The following is a 21,750-nucleotide window of genomic DNA, read 5'->3' on the forward strand; positions in this document are numbered from 1 at the left end:
GTGGAGAAAAACACAATCCCACAAAATCTGTGAAAATAGCATTCATTTAAGCAATAAAAAAAAAAAAAAGAACAAACTCAGTATCCAGCACCCTTGAGCCGGTCCCAAGACCAGATAAAGGCAGAGGGTTGCGTCAGGAAGGGCATCTGAATGTAAAACTTTTGCCAAAACCAAACATGAAGATCAACTATAATAACCAGATCATGGAAGGCGTGTTCAGAAGCAAAGAAAGAAGAGCGAAGGCAAGAGTCCAGGACTGAGAGTAGGGATTTTGAATATTGGGACTATGATAGGAAAAGGTAGAGAGTTTGTCAACATGATGTAGAGAAGGAAAGTGGATATACTCTGTGTCCAGGAGACGAGGCGGAAATGTAGCAAGATTAGCAAGTTTGGAGGAGGTTTTGAGTTGTACTGTCGTGGTATTGACAGGAAGAGACATGGAGTAGGCATTATCTCAAAGGCGGAGTTTGTTAGGAATGTTCCGGAGGTGAAAATAAAGTCAGATAGACTTGTGAGTCTGAAACTGGAAATTGAAGGTGTGATTCTCAATGTTGTTAGTGGCTATGCCCCGCAGGTGGGATGTGAGTTTTAGGAGAAGGAGAAGCTCTAGAATGAGCTAGATGAAGTGATGCAGAATATCCCCAGAGATGACAGTGGTAATTGGTGCAGACTTCAATGGGCATGTTGGTGAAGGCAATAGAGGGGATGAAGAAGTGATGGGCAGATTTGGTATACAGGATAGGAAACGCAGAGGGACAGGTGGTAGTAGATTTTGCAAAAAGAATGGACATTGCTGTTGTGAACACTTTTTTCAAGAAAAGACAGGAACATAGGGTAACTTATAAGAGCAGAGGTAGGAGCACGCCGGTAGACTACATCTTGTGTAGACGAGGTAACCTGAAAGAGATCAGTGACACCGAAATAGTTGTAGGTGAGAGTGTAGCCAGACAGCACAGGATGGTGGTTTGTGGGATGACTGGTGACAAGAGGACAAAGGAAGAGCAGAGGACCAAGTGGTGGAAGCTGAAAAGGGAGTAGTATTGAAGGTTTGGAGCAGAATTTAAGTTGTACTGTCATGGTATTGACAGGAAGAGAAAGGGAGTAGGCGTTATCTCAAAGGATGAATTTGTTTGGAATGTTCTGCAGGTGAAAAGAGTCCCAGATAGACCAAGTAGTCTGAGTTGAAACGCTCAATGTTGTTCCTGGCTATGAGTGGGATGTGAGTGAGAGGACAAGAGTGATTTCTGGAGTTAGCTAGATGAAGTGACACAAAATATGCCCGGAGTTGAGAGAGTGGTAATTGCTGGAGACAACTGAGGGGATGAAGAAGTGATGGGCAGGTCTGGTGTCCAGGAAAGGAGCACAGAGGGACAAATGGTGGTAGATTCAAAAAAATGAGGTGACGGCATAATGAATACTTTTTTCCAAAAAAGGTAGTAAAAAAGTGTAACTTATAAGTGAGGAGCTACAAGGCTGCAGGCAAACATCTTGTATAGTCGATATAATCTGAAGGAAATCAGTGACTGCAAAGAGGTGGCAGTTGAGAGTGTAGCCAGGCAGCACAGGATGGTGGTTTGTAGGATGAATCTGGTGACAAGAATCCTAAAGAGGATAAAGGCAGAGCAGAGGACAAAGTGGTGGAAGCTGTAAAGGAAGGAGTGTTGTATGGTTTTTAGGGAGGAATTGAGAAAGGCTCTGGGTGGTCAGGGAGAGCTTCCAGATAATTGGACAACTACAGCTAGTGTTATCAGGAAGACAGGTAGGATAGTGCTTGGTGTGTCGTCTTAAAGGAAAGTTGATAAGGAGACTTGGTGGAATGAGGAAGTGCAGGAGTATGTACAGGGAAAGCAGCTAGCAAAAAAGACACGAGACACTGAGAGGACTGAAGAGAACAGAAAGGAGTACAGGGAGAAACAGCATAGGGTAAAGATAGAGGTAGCAAAGGCAAAACAAGGGGTGTACGATGACTTGTATGCTCGGTTGGGCAGTAAGCAGGGAGAGAATGATCTATACACGTTGGCGTAACAGAGAGATGAAGATGGAAAGATTGTAAAACACGTCCAGGTGATTAAGGATAGAGAGGGAAATATATTGACAGATGCTAGCCAAAAAGAGGTAAGAAGGGAGAGTGATTTATACAGGTCGGCAAAACAGAGATAGAGACGGAAAGAATGTACTGCAGGTTTGGGCAATTAATGATAGAGGGAAATGTAATGACAGACGCTAGAAGAGTGATTGGAAGACGGAAAGTATACTTTAAAGGGCTGATGAATAAGGAAAATAAAAGAGGGACGGGTGGAGGAGGTGACAATTGTTGACCACAAAGTAGCTGAGATAGTAAAGGTGAAGTGAGAAAGGCATTGATGAGGATGAAGAGCGGCAGTTGGTCCTGATGATCTACCTGTAGAGAGGCAGCAGTAGGATTTCTGGTATGATTATTTAACAGGACAGTGAAAAGATATGTGAGGCATGGAAAAGTGTGATGGTGCCCATTTTGAAGAATAAGTTACATGGGCAGAATTACGGTTACTGTTTAAGGGATTAAGTTGATTAAGTTGATGGCCCATACAATAAAATTATGGGAAAGGGTTGTGGAAACTACTGTGAGCGGAATCGGCATTTGTGAGCCTAGAAAGAGTATTACAGATATAGTATTGGCTTTAAGCATGCTGGTAGAGAAGGTCGGAGGGAGTTGCATTGTGCCAATGTAGACCTAGAAAAAGTATGTTAGCCTGGTGCTGTATATGTATGAGAGGTGCGAGGCATTGGTGAGGATGCATCTTGGGCTCATAGCAGAATATGTCATGTTTATCATGACAATATTGATGCTAGTATTACATGATGTTCACATACTAGTTGATCTTCTCCTAGCAAACCTTGTAGCCTCCCTCATTAGTGTTAATAAGACCTTTTCGCAGCAGGTTGGCTCATTAACTGAAGGATTCCGTTGGGAAAGTTGTAATGAAAGGCAGCGAGTTTCATCATATGGACTTTTTGCAAATCACATGTGTACAAGCAGTATATGCTAGTACATACATACACACACATGCAGACAGATACACACAAACACACACACACACACACACACACACATAGACAAAATAAAATTAAAAGAAAAAATTTAATGATCAGTGATCTTTAGCCACTTTAAATCTCCTTCTTTCCTCCTTTCAGTTTTTCCCTTCAGGGTTCGCTACAGCGAATCAACCCTCTACATCTAAACCTATTCTCTGTATCCTCCTCTCACACCAACTACCTTCATATCCTCTCTCACTACGTCCATAAATCTTCTCTTTGGTCATCCTTGACATCTCCTGCCTGGCAGCTCCAAATCCAGCATCCGTCTACCAATATATTCACTCTCCCTCCTTTGTGCATGACCGAACCATCTCAGTCTGGCTTCTCTGACCTTCTCTCCAAAACATCTAACATGTGCTGTTCCTCTGATAGACTCACACCTGATACTGTCCATCCTCATCACTCCCAAAGAGTATCTTAGCATCTTCATCCCTGGGGCCTCTAGCTCTGCTATTGTCTTTTCGTCACTGTAGCAGTTTCTAGTCCAAACATCATCGCTGGTCTCACCACTGTCTTGTACACCTTTCCTTTTATTCTGGCTGATAGTCTTCTATCACATACTACACCTGACACTTTTCTCAGCCCATTCCAACCTGCAAGAACCCGTCTCTGCACCTCTTTTCCACGCTCTCCATGCTCTGGTCTGTTGACCCCAAGTACCTGAAATCCCCCAACTTCTTGATCTCCACTTCCTGTGGCCTCACCCGGGTTCCTCTCATTAACACACATATATTCAGTCTTGCAGACTACCTTACATTTTCCTTCTTTCCTGAGCATACCTCCACTTCATAGATTTTCCTCTACCTGTTATGTGCTCTCACTATGGATCACAATGTCATCTGCAAACATCATGGTCCATGGAGATTCCTGTCTAACCTTGTTTGTCAGCCTGTCCATCACCACTGCAAACAAGAAGGGGCTCAGAGCTGATTCCTGATGGAGTCCCACCTCCACCTTGAACTTCTCTGTTACTCCCACAGCACACCTGGACCTTTCCACCATTATCTCCCCGTTTTACCCACCTGTATAGATCATTCTCTCCCACCTTACTGTCCAACTGAGCATACAAGTCATCGCACGTACTTTGAACTGCCTTGGCTACCTCTAGCTTTACCTTACATTGTATCTCCCTGTACTCCTATCTGTTCTCTTCAGTCTCTCAGTGTCACACTTCTCCGTTGCTATGTCAGGGTTCACAGCTGATCCCCGTTGTAATCTGCGCCAGCTGCAGCAGATGCCGCTAATCAAGATCCCTATAAAGGGCAGTGGCACCGGGGGAATCTGGTCCTCACGGACTACTGTGGGGCCCTGCCACGACCCGGACCTCATCCCTGCTATGACTGGACCCCAGGTGTGACCTCTGTTCCCTTCCCGAGTCACTGCCGGGCCCAGTCGGCCGGCGTGACCTCTGTTCCCTCCCGCAACCCGTACTGTTGAGGCCCAGCCTCTGCCGTCCACTCTGCAACCCGTCCTGTCCAGTCTGCAACCCGTCCCGTTTGCATCCCGTTCTGCCACTTCAACCAAATAAAAGCGCTTTCCACCCATCTCTGCCCCGAAGTGTGGTTCCCTGCTCGAGTCCACCCCAGCACATCGTGACATGCTAATTGCTTTCACTGTACATACTCCTGCACTTTCTCATTCCACCACCAAGTCTCCTTATCAACTTCCCTTCCAGATGTCACAGCAAGTGCTCTCTTACCTGTTTCTGTGATAACACCAGCTGTAGTTGTCAAATCATCTGGAAGCTCTCACTGACCACCCAGAGTCTTTCTCAACTCCTCCCTGAAATACATACTACACTCTTCCCTTTTCAGCTTCCACCACTTTGTCTTCTGCTCTGCCTTTAACCTCCTTAGGATTCTTGTCACCAGATTCATCCTACAAACCACCATCCTGTGCTGCCTGGCTACACTCTCACCTATCATTTCTTTACAGTCACTGATTTCCGTCACATTATATCGACTATAAAAGATTTAGTCTACATGCCTGCTCCTACTTCCGCTCTTATAAATTACCCTTTTAAGGGTAACTGTCTGTTCTGGAAAAAAAGTATTCACAACAGCATTGTCCATTGTTTTTTCAAAGTCTACCACCACCTGTCCCTCTACGTTTCCTATCCTGTATACCAAAACTGCCCATCACTTCTTCACCCCCTCTATTGCCTGCACCAACATCCCCATTGAAGTCTGCAGCAATAACCACTCTCTCATCTCTGGGGATATTCTGCATCACTTCATCTAGCTCATTCTAGAGCTTCTCCTTCTCCTAAAACTCACATCCCAACTGCGGGGCATAGCCACTAACAACATTGAGAATCACACATTCAATTTCCAGTTTCAGACTCACAAGTCTATCGAACACTATTTTCACCTCCAGAACACTCCTAACAAACTCCTCATTTGAGATAACACCTACTCCATGTCTCTTCCTGTCAATACCATGACAATAAAACTTAAAACCTGCTACCAAACCTTCTTATCTTGCCACATTTCCACCTTGTCTCCTGGACACAGAGTATATCCACTTTCCTTCTCGGCTACATGTCAGCCAACTCCAGCGTTTCCTTCCAAAATTCAAAAACGCTACTCTCATTCCTTGACTCTTGCCTTCCCCCTTCTCTCTTTGCTTCTGAACACCTTCCTCCTCTTCTAATTTGGACCCACAATAGCCCAAAGTCCACTGGTACACTGAAGGTTATCAGCACCCATGGCAGTCATTGTTGGCAGTCACCTGGGCCTCGACCAAGGAACGAGAGTGGTAGGTTCGATGTCCATATTTAGTACAAGCATTACACCGGATACCCATCTTGACACAACCCTCTGCACTTATCCATACTTTGGACCAGCTCAGAAAGATAGTGGCTTTTGCCCCCCTGAGGCTACATTAGCAGCCCTCAGATGGCATTTCATTTATTACGTAATGTATGGTCATGTAAACAAACAAACCACACAGTTTGACATTGCACTGCACTGGAGTATGTTCCACGGACACAAAAAAATACTTAGTGATTCTTAATCTCCATCTTTATTCTTCCGTGGTTCATAGGGGGTTCTCTGCTGACATCTGAAAATTCTCCATGTCCAGTTACATTCAGGACATTTCATTTATGTTTCTGCCAATCTTATGTTTAAAAATCTCTCTCTCTTCTTGCTGTGGTCTATTCTAAGAACATGACATTCGGCTGTGCTCCTGCTCTGAAACACCTCAAAGCTGGATTGCTACAAAAGGTCCTCAATAAGGTTCCAAGGAGAAAATGTAAACAAAAAACAATAAAAAAAAAAAACATTGTGATATCCTTGGTCAGTCTAAAATGGTCCAGGGAGCAGGAAAACTAGAAGACACTTGTCATGTTTGGCCTCACTCATCACCATTATTTCAATAGCATCATTTAGTTAACCTAATACATGTTTCTAAATTATTGGATTATGATGTAAAATTAGGTTTATGCATAAAACAGTGCATTTGACATACAGTGTGTTTCGTTTCATCTTGTCTGTTAGTAATTTTCTGTACCTTGGGCACAAGGCTCTGGAAATCAGCAGAGCCAGAGATGCAGTTTCTGCCCGAAAAACCATCACTTGATCGTATACACTGCAGCAGTCTTTGGCCCTCCCGATCCAACTCCTCCACTGGAGCCTTTAGCACCTATGAGGGGAAGCAATTTAAAAGAAAAAAAGAAAGACCTGTATTGTTACATTCAGTTAGACATACAGCACAACAGGAAAATTTGACCACTGCAACCCATCATGGTCAATAAGAAGGCAGCTAGTGAGCAGTGCCACGGGAGCAGTTAGGGGTTCAGTTTCTCAACAAAAACCTCGAGAGGCGAGGCGAGTCCGGGGATCGAACCAGAAATGTTTGGTTTCCGCGGTGACCTCTGAACCCCTGAGCCACACCCCTGCTAAAAAGCATGACATAGTTTGAACCGCCTCTTCAAATCAAAGAATTTTGGAATTCACCTTTTTCTTGAGCTGCGTGTGGTCTTCGATCAATCGCCGACATCCCTCCACATCTCCAGGGAATTCTTTCTTAGACAGGAGTTCCTACAACAATAAATAGGAAATATTTTATTGTTAATTTAGCCCTCAAGCTTCTTTGGAATTCCATACACAGAGATCATGGCAATACATCATTCTTGTCAAATAATGCTGTAAATCATGTATATATGTTGTTCTAAATTGGTGACTAGTGCATATTATTCTGTTGGAGACATGTAACCTTGCATGTGCCCCTGTATTAATCATCAATAAAAAATTAATTAAAAATACTGAACAGGAGTGATTTGAAAAATGCACAGAGCTGCATTTTCAGATGGGGGTGTCATCAAAAAAAAAATCATCAAAAAAAAAATTACTGACATTGGAGCTCTTTCATTTGTTGGGCAGAAGTTATGATAGACAAAAACATTCCCGTAAAAAAAATAAATAAGTTACCAATTTTTTTTTTTTTTTTTTAAAAACACAGGTGAATAACTAAATATTAAATAAATATATAAAATATATAAAAAAAATTTTTTTTTTTTTCAACAAGAATGAAATAAATTACTTTCCAGGTACTCTGAGATTTTGTGTCGCTTTACAGTCAGATTTATACTTCTCTTTGGTGATCTTTGATTTTTCCGTTCATTATTTTTAACCCTCCATTCATTTATTATCTCCACTGATTTGTCACAGCCGTACCTGAAGGTCTTCCAGTCTCGATAGTAAGTGAACAGCATTGGACATGAACTCCTCCAGAGACACTCTCAGCTGCATCCACTCATCATGGTTGTAGTCCAGAGAGCCTTCAAAATCATCTGTCAGCTGGGACGGATCCACCAGTTTAGTCAGACCTTCAACTGACACCATGCTGGTCTGGTTGATAGGGAAAAAGAAGGCAGAAATATTATCAATGTTTTTTTTTAGAGTAACATCTACATAGACAGCGAAATATATAGGATTTGATTTGGTTATAATGAGACTGACTCAGGTGGGAAATTAAGATAAGATAAGAAGATAAGAACAACTTTATTAATCCCGAAGGAAATTGTTGTGCCTGAGTTACAGAAAATATAACAGTAATAAATAATAAAAAGAAAAGGCAGAATTAGAAATAAAAATAAACTACAAACTATAAAGTGTCTCAGTGAAACTATAAAGTGTCTTAGTAAACAAGTGATAAAATTATAAGTGTCTTAGTAATAAGTGAGGTAAGGAGTGCACAATAGTATGATAAAAAGAAAGGAAAAAAGGAAAGGAATTAAAACATCTCTGCAATCCTTATCTCCAAAATACATATTTAATATAGCAAATTTACACACCAGAAGGTGCTTCAAGGGGAACAACAGCCACCAGCTCCCGGTAAGAAGGGGTGAACTTCACGTAATCTTCATTAAGACTCATTACAAAAGTCTATCATTGACAACCCTTATCATCTCAGTTAAACATATTTAACATAAGTAACCTTGAATTTGTGGCACACAATATTCCAAAAACAACAGCAAAAATAAGATGATCACTTTGATGTATCGATATTGGCCGAATAAGCAAACACCATCTTTTATCTATTCTCAGAGGAGTTCATTAGACAGTTCATAATTAGTGAATAACAGGGCCTCAGTTCAAACATTACTTGCCAATGTTTTATCACTCAAGATGGGTACAAAAAACAAACATTACGAATTAAGCTATGTTGCCCTGCTGAGCGATGTATCAAAAACACGATCAAATCACTGTCTTCAAATGGGGTTGAAAAAAAGGATTGTGTGACCATGTATAAAACACCAAAATCTCTCGTCAAAATAAAAGCAGGATAAATCTGTAGCTGTCACATTTGCACACATCTATATAAACTCCCTTTTGAATGATGCAAATAAATACCGACCTCAAAAGAGAACTTTGCACTGCCGAAGTTTGTCTTCTGTTTCTGCCAGAAGTTGTCTGGTTTGATGATGAGGGCCACACAGATCTCCGCAGGGAAATACTCCTGCAGCGTCTTGAGCAGAGGCTTGATGAGTTCCCACTTGGAGCCACGCATGTCAATGATGACGGTGAAGCCACGCTTACAAACATCCTCACTGCAAAAAAAAAACAAACAAAATAACCAGGTTTGATACAGATTTAATAAGTTGTGCTAGAACACAAGGTAAAATATATCTATGGGAGCTACAATAAAAAGTTTTGTATTGATTAAGGATTTTTGGAAAATCTTTCACAGAGTACCAGGCAGAAGCACTTTATTTTGGTAAAGAAAGTTATGAAGAATTGAATGAAAAGGACATCTTATTGCGGTATTAACTTTTACAAACATGAGGACAATAATGAATGACAGACGCTGCTGAATGGCTAAAACAGTAAATATGCTGTAATAACTTTGAATTGTTGTTTTTAACAGGCTAAAAATGGATAACTTTTAAAATAATATATGATTAGCACTGGCAAGCTAGCTAGCTAACAAATGCTATCAAATGCTATCCATCCATCCACGGGGGCAGCAGCCGGAGCATTGAGGCCCAGACCTCCTTCTCCCCAACCAGATGGTCCAGCTCTTCTGGGGGTGAGGCCAGGGGGCCACGGGGGCCACGGGGGACCACAGGGAAGACCCAGGACACACTGGAAGAGGGTGTCCTGGGTCTTCCCCGTGGTCTCCTCCCAGATGGGCATGCCAGGAATACTTCCCCCGGAAGGGATCCAGGAGGCATCCTGACCAGATGCCCGAGCCACTTCGTCTGACTCCTCTCTTTGTAGAAGAGCAGCGTCTCTACTCCAAGCTCCTACGGGTGACAGAACTTCTCAATCTATCTCTTAGGGAGAGTCATTTCGGCCGCTTGTATCCGCAATGTCGTTCTTTCGGTCACAACCCAAGGCTCGTGACCATAGGTGAGAGTGGGAACGTAGATCGACTGTTAAATTGAGAGCTTCATTTTTTGGCTGAGCTCCCTTTTCACCACGACAGACCAGTACAGAGTCTGCGTCCCTGCAGACGACGCACCGATCTGACCGCAATTTCCTTTTCCATCATTCCCACACTCGTTAACAAGACCCAGTGTCAGGATCTCCTCTCGGCAGCCGAGAGGAGACACGGCTGAGATTAATTCGCTGCAGCAGCTGCCGCTAATCAAGATCCCTATAAAGGACAGTGGCACGCTCTGCCTGGCGCCGGAGGATTGAGGATGTCCCAGACCCCTGTCAAACTGGACCCCTACCCTGTTACGACCGGACCCACCCAGCCCGAGATCCTGTCTTGACCCAGGTGAGCCACCAGACCTTGTGTGTAGACCGGGAACCCCTGGTGGACCATTGGACCTTGACCCAGCCCGAGATCCTGCCTTGAACTGCCTTCACCCTGCCTGGGACCCGTCCTGGTGAGACCCCGTCCTTCCCGCCTCCAACCTGCCGTCACCCTGCCTGGGGGTCCGTCCTGCCTGCAACCCGTCCTACCATACCTGCTGTTCAATCCAAATAAAGCGCTTTCAACCCAGAGTCCTGCTCTGAGGTGTGGTTCCCTGCACGAGTCTGCCCCCCGTTTCGTGACACCCAGAGATACGTGAACTCTTCCACTTCGGACAAAACCCGGAGTGGGCATTCCATCCATTTCCGGTTGAGCGCCGTGGCCTCGGATTTGGAGGTGCTGATCCTCAAGATCTGGAGATCGTGGCCTAATGAAGCACACGCAACATCTGCAAGAGACTTCATTGTGCAGCCACCAAATCCGAATCCCCTCAACACCTTGGCTGTGCCTAGAAATTCTGTCCATAAAAGTTATGGACAGAATCAGGGACTAAGGCCAGCCCTGGCAGAGTTCAACTTCACCGGAAACCGGTCCAACTTGCAACCCGCAATGCGGACCAAGCTCTGACACCAATCAAAGAGGGACCAAAGAGCTTGTATGACCCAATACTACCGGAGAATCCCCGACAGGATTGCCGGCGGGACACAGTTGAATACCTTCTCCAGGTACAAAAAACAAATGTAGACTGGTTGGGCAAACTCCCAAGCCCCCTAAATGACCCTGGGAAGGGTATAGAGTTGGTCCACTGTTCCAGGGCCAGGACAAAAAAACCACACTGTCCGCCTGGATTCTAGATTTGACGACACCGCAGAGCCTCTTGTCAAGCACCACTGAATAGACCTTACCAGGGAGTGTGATCCCCCTGTAGTTGGAGCACACCCTCTGATCCCCCTTTTTAAAAAAGGGGATCACCTCCTCAGTCTGACCCCAACATCCACGCAACACAGTAGAGGCGTGTCAGCCAGGACAGCCTTAAAGCATCCAGAGCCTTGAGGATCCCAAGGCGGACCTCATCCATCCCAAGGGCCCAACTACCGAAGAGCTTTTTGACTGCTTCAGCAACTTCCATCCCGGAAAAAGGTATGCCCGTTTCCTCATTGGAAGGTGTTTCAACAGGGTTGAGGAGGACTCTGAAGTATTCCTGCCACCGATCGACAATGTCTGAAGTTGATGTCAGCAGCTCCCCGCTTCCACATTACACAGTGTTGTTGGAGTACCGCTTTCCCTTTTGAGCCACAGGATGGTGGACCAGATTCTCTTTGACGCCCAAACTCCCAAGCCTGAGTTTTTGTCTCTGCAGCCGCCACTTGACCTGCCATTACTTGTCAGCTGCCTCACAGGCTCATATTTACATGTAACATCAAAACACAAGAAGCCAAATCTGCTTGTGCAACTTGTAATTTGTGCAACAGCTTGATCAGAGGAAGTAAAGGTAGAATGGCTGATTATATAATACCGTAATTTCTGGACTATTGCGCGCACCTGAATGTAATCCGATAAAAATATATAAATGTGAAACACTTATAGGCCGTGCTTGTCTATAAGCTGCAGGTGTCCATGCTGTAACACACAAAGATGTTACACTGAAACATTTTCTTAAAACATTTAATTAAACACGTGCAGGTGACATCCACAAATATGTACTGGAAAGGCTTTTTTCCGAGCAGATTAATAATAAATATCACGAAGAAAAGTCCATCCATCCATCAATTTTCTATCAACACTTTGTCCTACTCCAGCTAATCACTATCTTCGTCTTCCTCCTGCACACTAAAACCATTAAAGTTACCTTCTTCATTGACGGAATTGAACAGACTCAGAATTTCACGGTAGTTTCATTGGTCCGATGTGATGAGGCAAAATGTTTTGAAGCACGTTAGCCCAAAAACAATCTATAAATGAGCTGCATCATTGTTTACACCACAGTGTTTAAAGCGTGTGAAAAAGTAGCGTCTAAAGGCCGGGAAATTACAGTAACAGTATCGTCTTTGAGCAAAACTCAATTGCGGTTCAAATGTTTGTTTCCATGTACAAAGTAAAAAGATTTTGCCGTGCACTTCAGTCTATTTGAACAGATTTCTTTAAAACAACCTTGTTGTACAGTTAAAGATCTGTTTTGTCACTTTTGAGTTTGACTTTTACACTAAAAAATATCAAATCACTTTAACAATGTAATATTTCTAAAAATTTAATGGAAACACATCATACAGAATCTTGGTTATCTTCAGCCTGGAAACATTTCCAAGTAGAGAAAAACATATTTTCAGTGACGGGGGTTAATATTAACATGGTGCCGGTATTCTGGCCTGAGCAGCTGCTTATGAAAGAGAACATTTGGTGAAAACATAAATGCCATTGTTTAAAAAAAGTAATAAGGATGTAATAAGTTGACAATCATTCTGGACTCAAAGAAACTACAAAAGTTTGTGAGTGAAGATACATTTCCAATTATGAGGCCAGAGTGAAGCTGGCTGGATGTATTTCTATAATAATTTTCTAGCATACATGTATATTAGAATCTACTATACAGTATTTCAAATAAGTTACAAGTTACAATAAGTTAAATGCTGCTTCTTATATCAAACAATTTTGGATTAATTGGACTGTCTGAACCAAAATCACTATATATATGTGTGTGTGTGTGTTTTCCACAAACATTTGTTATTTGTGCAGTATCAATTCATACCGGTTTATGACGTAAAATGTGTACCCTAAAGAAATTAGTAGAAAATTTAATCATTGTCTTTGACCATAAGGACGTTTTTTTCCAATCTTGGCCACTTAGTTTCAGGTATCGGTTTTGCACCCAGTCGTTTTCTTTTGCTACCCCTAATAATAATACTTTAACTCAAAATGTAGTGTATTCAAATAAGAACTGCCATTGTTCATATTGGTCATATATTTGCAAATAAAATGATCACTCATAGGTTTAAAAGAAACCTGACATCTTTTGATTGTGCTATTAAAAATATAAAGGAGGGATATTAAAATGTTGATTCCTCACATGGACAATATACCAGCATCTACAAAAAAAAAAAAATTAAAAATATCAAATTAAATCAAAAATTAAATTAAATTAAAAATTTAAAAAATGTAAAAAAATTAAAAATAGCTTTGGACATATTGCAGATTGCTTATTTCTGGTAACAACCACCTGCTTTGAGGCCAAACCTAATATCCATGGCACCAGTCTGATTCTGACAGCTGTGGCTTTCATGCTAATGCTAATGAATCGGTGCTATATGTCTGCTGCTGGGATGTAGAAGAGGAGCTTGGATTCCAGAGTGGACAGCATTTAAGTGAATTATATACCCTCCTCTCTTCACTTAAGCAGCTTTTCTTTCCTCTGGCACCATTAAAGTGTCCTGCATTAGGTGTAAGTCTCTTTTTGTGAACATGGTTCACAAGAACTTCGGAAAAAAACCAACGAGATACTTACTGACAGTTTACATGAAATCCATGACATCTTTAATATTACTTGCGCACGTATGCACATATGCATGCATAAGCTCATGTGGGTGTACCTGGGAACCGTAGATAAGTAGGTTACCAGCCTCCGCAGATCCTCCTGTTTTATTCGGTCATGGTTGCTTCTGGCAGGAAATGTCAGGATTGGTCCTCCTCTCTTATCTCGCCCACCTGTCAGTGAAAAGGATGTCATCATATTATTTTGATAGGATTTATAAAATGAGCAAAAAGAGCTCTTTAGGACAATTGCTATCCATCCATTAGTGCCTACCAAAATGACTGCTTAAGTGCATTTTATTACACCTAAATAATAATAATTTATCCTTTATTATACCCTTGTGGGGAGATTTGTTTTCTGCAATTAACCCATCATGGATGAACCATGAACAGTAGGCTGCCGTCAATAAGTGCAAGGGGAGCAGTTAGGGTTTCAGTGTCTTGCTCAACAACACTTTGACACGAGGACGAACCAGAAATCTAACCAGGAATTTTCGGTTCCAAAGATGATTGCTCCGCTTCTTACGCCACGCTGCCCCCAAATGCTCCAGTAAATCTATATCTGTAACTTAACTGACATGTTACCACTCAATGGTAACCTTCCTCCTCTCCTTCTTTTACCTGGGAGAGGAGGAAGGCGTGTTTGGAAGTTTTAAATGTATGTTTTTTTTTTTTTTATTCTATTAGAGATAAGAGGGACTGGTTAAATTTGTGGCTCCAATGTCTGGTTAATTCTACAGATGCAGTATTTGCGTTGAGAATGCGTCTCACAGCTAGCATACATGTCCTGCACCAGTTTAACATACTTCTCTGCCACTCCAGACTTCCACATACAATACCAGAGCTCTTCTCTTGGCACCCTGTCATATGCTTTTTCTAGGTCTACAAAAACACAATGCACCTCCCTCTGGCCCTCACTACAGATCAAAATGTCATCCGCAAACATCATGGTCCATGGGGATTCCTGTCTGACCTCATCTGTCAGCCTGTCCATCACCATTGCGAACAAGAAGGGCCTCAGAGCTGATCCCTGATGGAGTCCCACCTCCACCTTGAACTTCTCTGTTACCCCTACAGGGCACTGTACCAATGTCTCACAGCTAGCATACATGTCCTGTACCAGTTTAACATACTTCTCTGCCACGATTGCAGATGACATTGTGATCTGTAGTGAGAGCAGAAAAATCTAGAGAGGTGGAGGTATGCTCTGGAAAGGAGAGGAATGAAAGTTAGTCGCAGCAAGACAGAATATGTGTGTGTGAATGAGAGGAACTCCTGTGGAACGGTGAGGCTACAGGGAGTGGAGATTAAGAAGCTGGAGGATTTCAGGTACTCTGGGTCAACAGTCCAGAGCAACGGAGAGTGTGGAAAAGAGGTGAAGAGACGGGTCCAAGCAGGTTGGAATGGGTAGAGAAAAGTGTCAGGGGTACTCTTCGATTGAAGACTATCGGCCAGAATGAAAGGAAAGGAGTACAAGACAATGGTGAGACCAGTGATGCTGTGTAGCCTAAAAATAGTTACAATACGAAAAGCCTGCGGGCAGAGCGAGAGGTTACAGAGATGAAGATCCTAAGGTTCTCTTTGGGAGTGACCAGGGTGGATAGAATCCGGAATGAATCTATCAGAGGAACAACACGTTAGATGCTTTGGAGAGAAGCCAGACTGAGATGGTTCAGTCATGTACAGAGGAGGGATAGTGAATATATTGGTAGTCGAATGCTGGAATTGGAGCCCCCAGGCAGGAGGTCTCAAGGAAGACCAAAGAGAAGATTTATGGACGTAGTGAGAGAGGATATGAAGGCAGTTGCTGTGAGAGAGGAGGATACAGAAAACAGTGCTAGATGGAGAAGGTTGATTAGCTGTGGCAACCCCTGAAGGGAAAAGCTGAAAGGAAAAGAGGAAACTCAGTATTCAGCACAGTAATCAATCTCATCACTTTTTTGCCGCAGAAGAATATAAGTCATATCCTCCTAAGTTTTCAAGAAAAAGAGTAATAACAATGTGGCCTTTGCTGGTCATGATGTTAATATGACCCAACAGCAAAGAGCCAATGGTTGTTTGTGACCAGTCCAGGATGTACCCGCCTCTCACCCCATGACAGATGGATGGTTAGATTTGAATTTTTGACTAACTGACTCACCTGATACAAAGGCAACTTTTTCCTTTAACACAGGAAGAACATCAGAAGCCTTGATGCCTTCAGTCCTCAAAGACCCTGGAAAACCAAAGACATAGTCAGTCACCAAGAGCTTAAAGTGAAAAGAATTAATCCAATTATCAGATCAACATTCTTATGGGCAGTAATTGGAACATTTCCACAAAAACTATAGGTACATTGGTACTCGCATTACATTAACCCCCCCCCCACAACAAATTAATCTCATGTTCCTTTACACATTTTTCAATTCTTCAATCTTCAGCGATGTAGAGGCAACCAGTCACCTCTTTTCCTGTTTATTAGTTCATTCTCTTTAGCCTCACCTCGCTCAGAGAAAAACAAGCCCAAACACAAATCACCCACTGTGCTTGTGCTGAGTCCAAGAACACTGAGAACCAGGCTAAACCAAATATCCCAGGAAGCGGTAAACATAAGGAAAACTGCACTGATACACATCTTTGGTTTAAAAGTCAATGTTGTGGTGAGGAGCAAATGCCTTTTTGTATTTAAAAATGCCAAATTAATCCATGGGTATTGATTTTATGGCCACACAACCCCTCAAAAAAAAAAAAAATCTGACCAGCCAATTATCTAATGATCCTACACTTAATCTTGCTAAATATTTTCAAACCAGTAGCATTGCTTTTGATCAGAGATGATTGTTTAATCTTTCCATTACATGTATTAATACTGTCCACTGACCAAAGCACAATCATCCATACTAAATTGCATTTACGATATACATATACATGATAAAAACACATATATATATGCAAAACACTTGGTCCTGACGGCTTATCACACACATAAATCAACCAGTCAATCATTTAACACCCCGGCAGCAGGAAAAACCCACTTTTGTTTTCACACACAGCATTTTTATGTACCTTTGAGGGAATAAAAAATTGAAAATATGCAGTAAGCATCAACCACTGTCATTCGATGCCATCCCAATTGGAACACACTTGAACCTGGCGTTCCCTGCTGGGTCTTATTTGAATGTAGCACCTACTGCTGTTATTATACAGAGATTTTTGTTGACTGTGTTACTACCAATACAAGAGGTGGATTTCTAATCAATATATTATTCCAATTGTTTATAATCACAATAAAGTCATTTCAATTTGAAAGTAAAAATTCCTGGCAACTCCAGGGCAGCTTCTTACTCGCTTTCTTGTTACAGTATTGACTTTTTTTTCAACTGGACAAATGGGATATCCTTTTCCTGCTAGCATAATCTTTAGTTTAACCAAAACTACAGTCTGTGGCTGGAATTGGAGCCACAGAACAAATAAAAGACGTGTTTGCTCCAAGATAATCCACTATTCAAGGTTCTGTGTGAGGAACTTTGAGCTCCTGAGCATTTATATCGATTCTTTAAGTGATTAAATCTGTCTAATATTAATTAAAAGCCACCAATAACGTTAGGAGTCTTAGCGTGCCACATTTCATACATTTAAATGTGGTTTGAAATACAAATGTACCTGGTATTTATATCAATGTCACCCACTTTCTTCCTCAACCTAGGAGGTTTTCTTCATAAGCCTTCTTGGAAAATTGAGGTAATGTATTCTCAGCTGTGGCATTTAAAGACAAATGCCTCATTTTTACTGGCAATGTTACTTAATGAAACCAGAAACCCACAGTAACAAACAGTATAATAGACAGACAGTTCAAATAATGTTTGACTCGGTCAAATTTATCTACATTCTGGGAAACAAAGGGAGGACGGAGGGAAGGCCGCTGCCAATAGCAGCGATTTTTCTCCAACAGCAGCAAGTGTGTGTGTGTCTGTGTGAGTCGTTCGTCCAAAACAATCGAGAGAGAAACGACTTCTGTCATATCGACACATACAGGAAATTATCTACCTACTTGGGATGCTTATTGAAATAACCCGAAGACACTTTTTCCCCCGAAATGGACCAAAATGTCTCTGTGATGAATGTGTTCTTGAAGTGTTTTATCCCAACTGGTCACTGAACTCCTAAATCTGCCTGAACACACTCACACTCTTGCGGACAGTGATGTTTCAAGTAAGCTCTGGCTGTGGAGACGCCATTTTTTCCCGTCTTTCTTCTACAGCTGTAACGGGTTTCTCCTGGAAAACTACTATTTAGTTTGTTTGTCCTGTCAGCAAATGTTGCTCCCAGGAGCCGTCATGAATTGAAAAGGTCAAAGGTCTGACCTCTGCTGTTTCAAATTCTAGGTTGCAAACCGTTTTGTCAGATTCAGCTAAAAGAACGCATGCTACTGCAACAGCCCGCAATACATCTCATGGTCTCTTTTTGATGTTCAAAGATATGTTGATTCAGCTTTTTGCTCTTTACGGAGGCTGTACTTTGTGGTAATGTTGAATTATACAAGTAATTGTTCCAAGTAACTCTGTATGTCTCAGAATGGCATTAATGTGCAGCAGTAGAAAACTGATGAGAAACTACATCTGGTAGTTGAAGGTATAATAACAGTATTCCTTTTTTATTTCATTTTAAAGTGCCTACGAGCCTTCACAGTTATTCAAATATTGTGGCTAAGACTCGCTCCATTCGTTACAACCAGCCTTTGGAGTCTGCAAGACAGATATGTTCCCACTTTTTGATAATAAAGGTCATCTGTTCAATTGGACCACCTCAAAAGTACGTACACATTATTAACCAAGATTGAAAACTCCTTCAGATATTACACCCCATACATATCACACGTACGTACTTTGCATCGAAAAGACATGGCCTGGAGAACGGAGAGAAATTTGGTGTCGGTAGAATTACACAAAATTACAAAAAAATGCAACATTTTCAGGTTTACTTGTGGTTGCGCTGCATTGTCATGTGGCTTTTGGACCTTTTCACTGTATCACTATTGTGATACATATGTAATGATAGATGTTTCTCCATAGAAATATTTTTGGATTACTTCTGTAAAGGTTGCAGCTTTGTAACAAGTTATTTCAAGCAGTATTTTTTGTCACCTATTAAAACTGAGCAGTGGTAAAGGTTAGAGCATGTATTATTATGTATCTGATCTCATTTTTACTTGTTTCGAGTTTTATCTACTGCTTCCGTACTGTCTTTAATTTAATCACATTTGCACCTGTTTTTAGTTTATCTACTGTTTTTTTTTAATTTGTACTGCCAATTGCACTTGTTTTTAGTTTTATCCACCCCCTTGTATTTTTTAATTTGATCTCATTTTTACTTGTTTTGAGTTTTATCTACTGCTTCCGTACTGTCTTTAATTTATTTATTATATTATATTATTATGGTTTTATAGTTTTATCACTTGTTTACTAAGACACTTTATAGTTTATAGTTTATTTATTTATTTATTTTTATTTTTTTCTAATTCTGCCTTTTCTTTTTATTATTTATTACTGTTATATTTTCTGTAATTCTGGCGCAACAACTTCCTTCGGAATTAATAAAGTTGTTCTTATCTTATCTTAATTTAATCTCATTTTCTCCTGCTTTTAGTTTATCTACTGTTTTTTTTTTAATTTGTACTGCCAATTGCACTTCTTTTTAGTTTTATCCACCCCCTTGTATTTTCTAATTTGATCTAATTTTTACTTGTTTCGAGTTTTATCTACTGCTTCCGTACTGTCTTTAATTTATTTATCATATTATATTATATTATTATAGTTTTATAGTTTTATCACTTGTTTACTAAGACACTTTATAGTTTCACTGAGACACTTTATAGTTTATAGTTTATTTATTTATTTTTATTTCTAATTCTGCCTTTTCTTTTTATTATTTATTACTATTATATTTTCTGTAATTCTGGCGCAACAATTTCCTTCGGGATTAATAAAGTTGTTCTTATCTTATCTTAATTTAATCTAATTTTCTCCTGCTTTTAGTTTATCTACTGTTTTTTTAATTTGATCTCATTTTATTGTTGTGCTGTGCTCTGCTTTGCTTGTAAACTTGTCGACCCTGAAAATGAGGGAGACCTCAGTGGTCTTACGAGTATAAAGAAGGTTTGATGATGATGTCAGCAGAACAGGCTAGTTAGTTTAATGGCATTTACAAATAGCTAACTAATTATAGTCTGTGTAAAAGAGATATAAATTTTACAATCCTGATGGTACAGAGAGAATAAAAATCAAGTACAGGGAATTTCTCTGACTACTCAGCAAAGACCTGGCAAAATGTGACTACACTTTTTGCATTTTTGCAAAGAAGAAACAAGCCTCTTCACCTTTTTATCACAGGAAGTGATTGAAAGGAGAAAGAAAGCTCAACGTGTTGATGGACATGAAATTAATTTCAATTCCCCCGCTATTCTTCTAGTATTCTTAGAATAGGTTGTTGCATCAATAAAGATTTAGATCCTCTGCAAAGCGAAAGATACAGAAGCATTAAAAAGAGAAAACACGCTGACAGCTATTTAGTCTTTGTGCCTCTCAAAAATTCACACGGAATTATGGAATAGAGGATTAATTAATGTGATTTTGAGGATTTTTGTCATCCCCCTCCCCTTGTTGTCTTTTTTTTTCTCTCTCTCTCTCTCTCTCTAATGCACAGGCACATACACACATCTTTGATCCGACATGTGTTTTCTCCATTAAATAGTTACCACTTCATCGAGCGTGTGTGTGCATTTCTAGTGGCAATGCAGACGTGATTACAGCAGCATATGGCTGTTAAACACACAAAACCAAATAACTCGGGGGCCACAGAAATGGACTCTACACATGTCCACGCCACTGACGGTGTTGTGTAATGCTCGATAGAGCGAGGCCAGCACGGTTTGACTGTTTCCTCCCGCTGCCGCAGAAATGCGAGTGTGTGTGCGCCCCAATGCAGGAGGCCGACATCATCCAGAAACAAACAGAAACATCTGCTAGTGATTGGTGCATTGATGGAGGGAAACTTCCATGTGTGTGTTTTTGTTCTGTGAACTCTCTATCATCCAAGGCTGAAAATCAATGCCACCAGCTGACTGAGCGAGGAAGTTGAAGTACACACTGAAGCCGGGAGAACCGGTCCTGCCAACAACGATGAGCCCGAGGGTTTTTCAATTGACATGTTTTTTGCTTTTCACAAGCATTCCATTAAATGATGAAATCATGGCTGATACGTATGATTGTTTGTTTCTTTTTATTTTGTGAAGTGAGAATGTCATACTAATACCTTGACCTGATTATTTGAGAGACTTTCATTCATGTCTAAGCGTTTAACCGAATAAAAAAGTCCCTTGTTTTTTGGTGTGTGTCAAAAATATAAAGACAATTAAACAAAGCAAGGACAAAATTTTTACTGATGTCAAGGCCACTGTTGCGGATGTCGATTAATAATACTATTTGTCCTTTAACTGACTCCAACAATTCTGACTTTTTTTCTCTGCTGTTTATATTGGTGCTTATATATTTTTTTGGTTTTGTTTTTCTGATTCTACTTCTATTAGTAGCACTATTTGTAATGCTGCTGTGACAACTAAATTTCCCCACTTTGGAATCTCTTATCTTATCGAAATAGATCACCCTTGATTGACTGTTTGAAAGCAGATGCAAAACAAATACATTTTTTTCAATTTGCAACTTTGCTCTTTTAAAGTCTTTGAACATGCAAAGTAAATCTCCCGGCTGTTGTAGGTTTACAGTCGGGATTTGTGGACTCATCTTAGAAGTCGACTTTCTATCAAAAGAATGCCATATTTTGCATAATGACTATTTAATTTGCATACGATTGAATACCAGCAACATTCAGCAAAAATGTGACAGCAGCAAAAACGGGCTCTCTGACTTTCAGTATATGGTATATAAAAAGTACATTTTTTTA

General features: G+C 41.0%; 1 protein-coding gene across 2 annotated transcripts in view; it reads right to left on the minus strand.

Annotated features, from left to right (window-relative positions):
• The window catches only part of kalrna (kalirin RhoGEF kinase a), a 164,129-nt gene that overhangs the window by 102,617 nt on the left and 39,762 nt on the right, over positions 1-21,750 (minus strand). For both annotated transcript variants that reach the window (XM_086144702.1, XM_086144701.1), the window contains exons 2-7: positions 15,953-16,027; positions 13,872-13,986; positions 8,941-9,133; positions 7,758-7,931; positions 7,038-7,121; positions 6,592-6,723 (exon numbers count right to left, since the gene is read on the minus strand). In XM_086144702.1, coding sequence (XP_086000828.1) covers positions 6,592-6,723; positions 7,038-7,121; positions 7,758-7,931; positions 8,941-9,133; positions 13,872-13,986; positions 15,953-16,027 — 773 coding nt within the window. The remainder of the gene's footprint in view (positions 1-6,591; positions 6,724-7,037; positions 7,122-7,757; positions 7,932-8,940; positions 9,134-13,871; positions 13,987-15,952; positions 16,028-21,750) is intronic.

Source organism: Fistularia commersonii, chromosome 4 (genome assembly GCF_037954325.1).
Source record: "Fistularia commersonii isolate RoL2024-O1a breed Wild chromosome 4, RoL_Fcom_v1.0, whole genome shotgun sequence".
In the NCBI taxonomy this organism is placed as follows: Eukaryota; Metazoa; Chordata; class Actinopteri; order Syngnathiformes; family Fistulariidae; genus Fistularia; species Fistularia commersonii.